The 1,686-nt window shown below is 33.7% G+C and overlaps 1 protein-coding gene across 1 annotated transcript; it reads right to left on the bottom strand.

Moving 5' to 3' along the window:
• Nucleotides 1-246: 246 nt before the first annotated feature.
• On the bottom strand, nt 247-1,220 carry LOC121990145 (pathogenesis-related protein STH-2-like). Its single transcript, XM_042544354.1, has 2 exons — nt 962-1,220; nt 247-789 (listed from the first exon to the last, which is right to left on the bottom strand). Exons 1-2 carry the CDS (start codon nt 1,137-1,139, stop codon nt 482-484), a joined length of 486 nt encoding a protein of 161 aa, XP_042400288.1. The 5' UTR covers nt 1,140-1,220; the 3' UTR covers nt 247-481.
• Nucleotides 1,221-1,686: the final 466 nt, after the last annotated feature.

The raw sequence follows: 1,686 nt of genomic DNA, 5'->3' as shown, positions 1-1,686 counted from the left end.
CATGAAGGATACTGGATCACTTTTAATAATTGTGTAAAAATTACAATGTAATTTTTGAAAAAAAAAAATACTTACACTAAAATATCTAAATATGTTAATTAGTTTTATCATTTTATGTAGTTAGCTTGACCTAATAGCCTCATACTTGGAAAAGAAATCTCAACTATGAAATGATTAAATACACATATTTTCTTTGTCAAAACCATTTCAACTCACCAAATGTATATGTAATATAGGTTCCATTTATAATGAAAATGTCCCATCATTTTTTTTATAACGATTAATACAACGAGACAAAAGATGGAAAATTGTGTACCATTTCCCTACACGAACAAGTGCACAAACATCATCCTTTATTGATGCATTCTATATAAACCATCATTCATTAATGACACACGACTATCGGATGCACGATAGATATAGACTTGTCATAAAAGTCGAGGATGGAAAACAAGTACTTTTGGATGCAAAACATAGGGATTTATGCATAGACATCGGGGTTGGCAATCAAATATGCTTCGATGGCCTTTAGCCCCTGGGTTGATCCACCTCTAACGGCGTTTAACTCTTCTTCGCTAAGAGGCTTATCTTCAAGTGTTTCATACACGATCTTGATCTTTGCAACGCAAGTGTTGGGGCCCGTTGCTTCAAATGTGCTCTCATAACTAACCGATTTAAAATACACGCCGACAAAGCCTCCTTCGATTACCGAATACTTAGTCGAGTATGTTGCCTCATCGAATATCTCTACCTTCATCTTGCTGACACTTCCTATTGGCATTTTGGAAGCTGCAATTGTTTGTGCACAAAACGAAAATTAAAGAATATTTTAGCATTTATAATCAATAACAAAAAATAGTTGGAACAAATCGATATTCTATATAAAAATATTTTTTACTTAATGCGATTTTAGTAGGCTATTCGCCTTCTATATATTTGGTAAAAGAAAACAGCTATAGACCTGGAGCAAAGTGAAGAATGTTAATAGAGCCAACTCCTTTTCCAACACGTTCGTACTTGGCGAAAATTTCAGGCAAGAGCTTAGGGTACAAAATATGTGCATCACAGATCGCTCCCTTCCAAAGCCTTGATTTGGAAACGTTGACGGTAATTTCATCGATGCAAGAACCGACAACCATTTTGGTAGGGAATTAAGAAACTAAAGTTGGATACTAAGAGGTAGAAAGGGAAAGGGATGACGTGTTGAGGGGGAGTAACCCCCTCTTTATATAGATCTTGTGAGTATAGGATCTAGATCGAGTGTTGGGGCAATTAAGCTAATAAAGAGTAAGACAAATATTTGGAAATAATGTGGAACTGTGATCAGGAAAGAAACGAATTGGTAGAATTTTCAAAGTGCAACAAAGTCAAGTTGAAAACTTCTCAAGACGACTATAGTGCCACATATTATCGAGTGATAAAAGAAATTATATTAGAAGCTTCTAGGGGTTTTTTTTAATTATTTTTTTTCTAATAATTAAAGTATCATTAGAGATGATCTATAATGCCCCATCTAAATTTTCCATCGTTCACTAGAATAAATCCTGAAATATGAATAATTCGTTGCTCCATAGCTAATGTTCTAAGATTGTCTTTCCACTTAAAGAAATTAATTCTGCAATATGTCATAATTAGAAATTGATCAGTAACACTTTTACTGTTCTAAGTAACACTTCTAGAGGATTT

This window comes from Zingiber officinale, chromosome 6B (assembly GCF_018446385.1).
Source record: "Zingiber officinale cultivar Zhangliang chromosome 6B, Zo_v1.1, whole genome shotgun sequence".
Classification (NCBI taxonomy): domain Eukaryota; kingdom Viridiplantae; phylum Streptophyta; class Magnoliopsida; order Zingiberales; family Zingiberaceae; genus Zingiber; species Zingiber officinale.
This window is presented reverse-complemented; position numbering and strand designations above follow the sequence as displayed.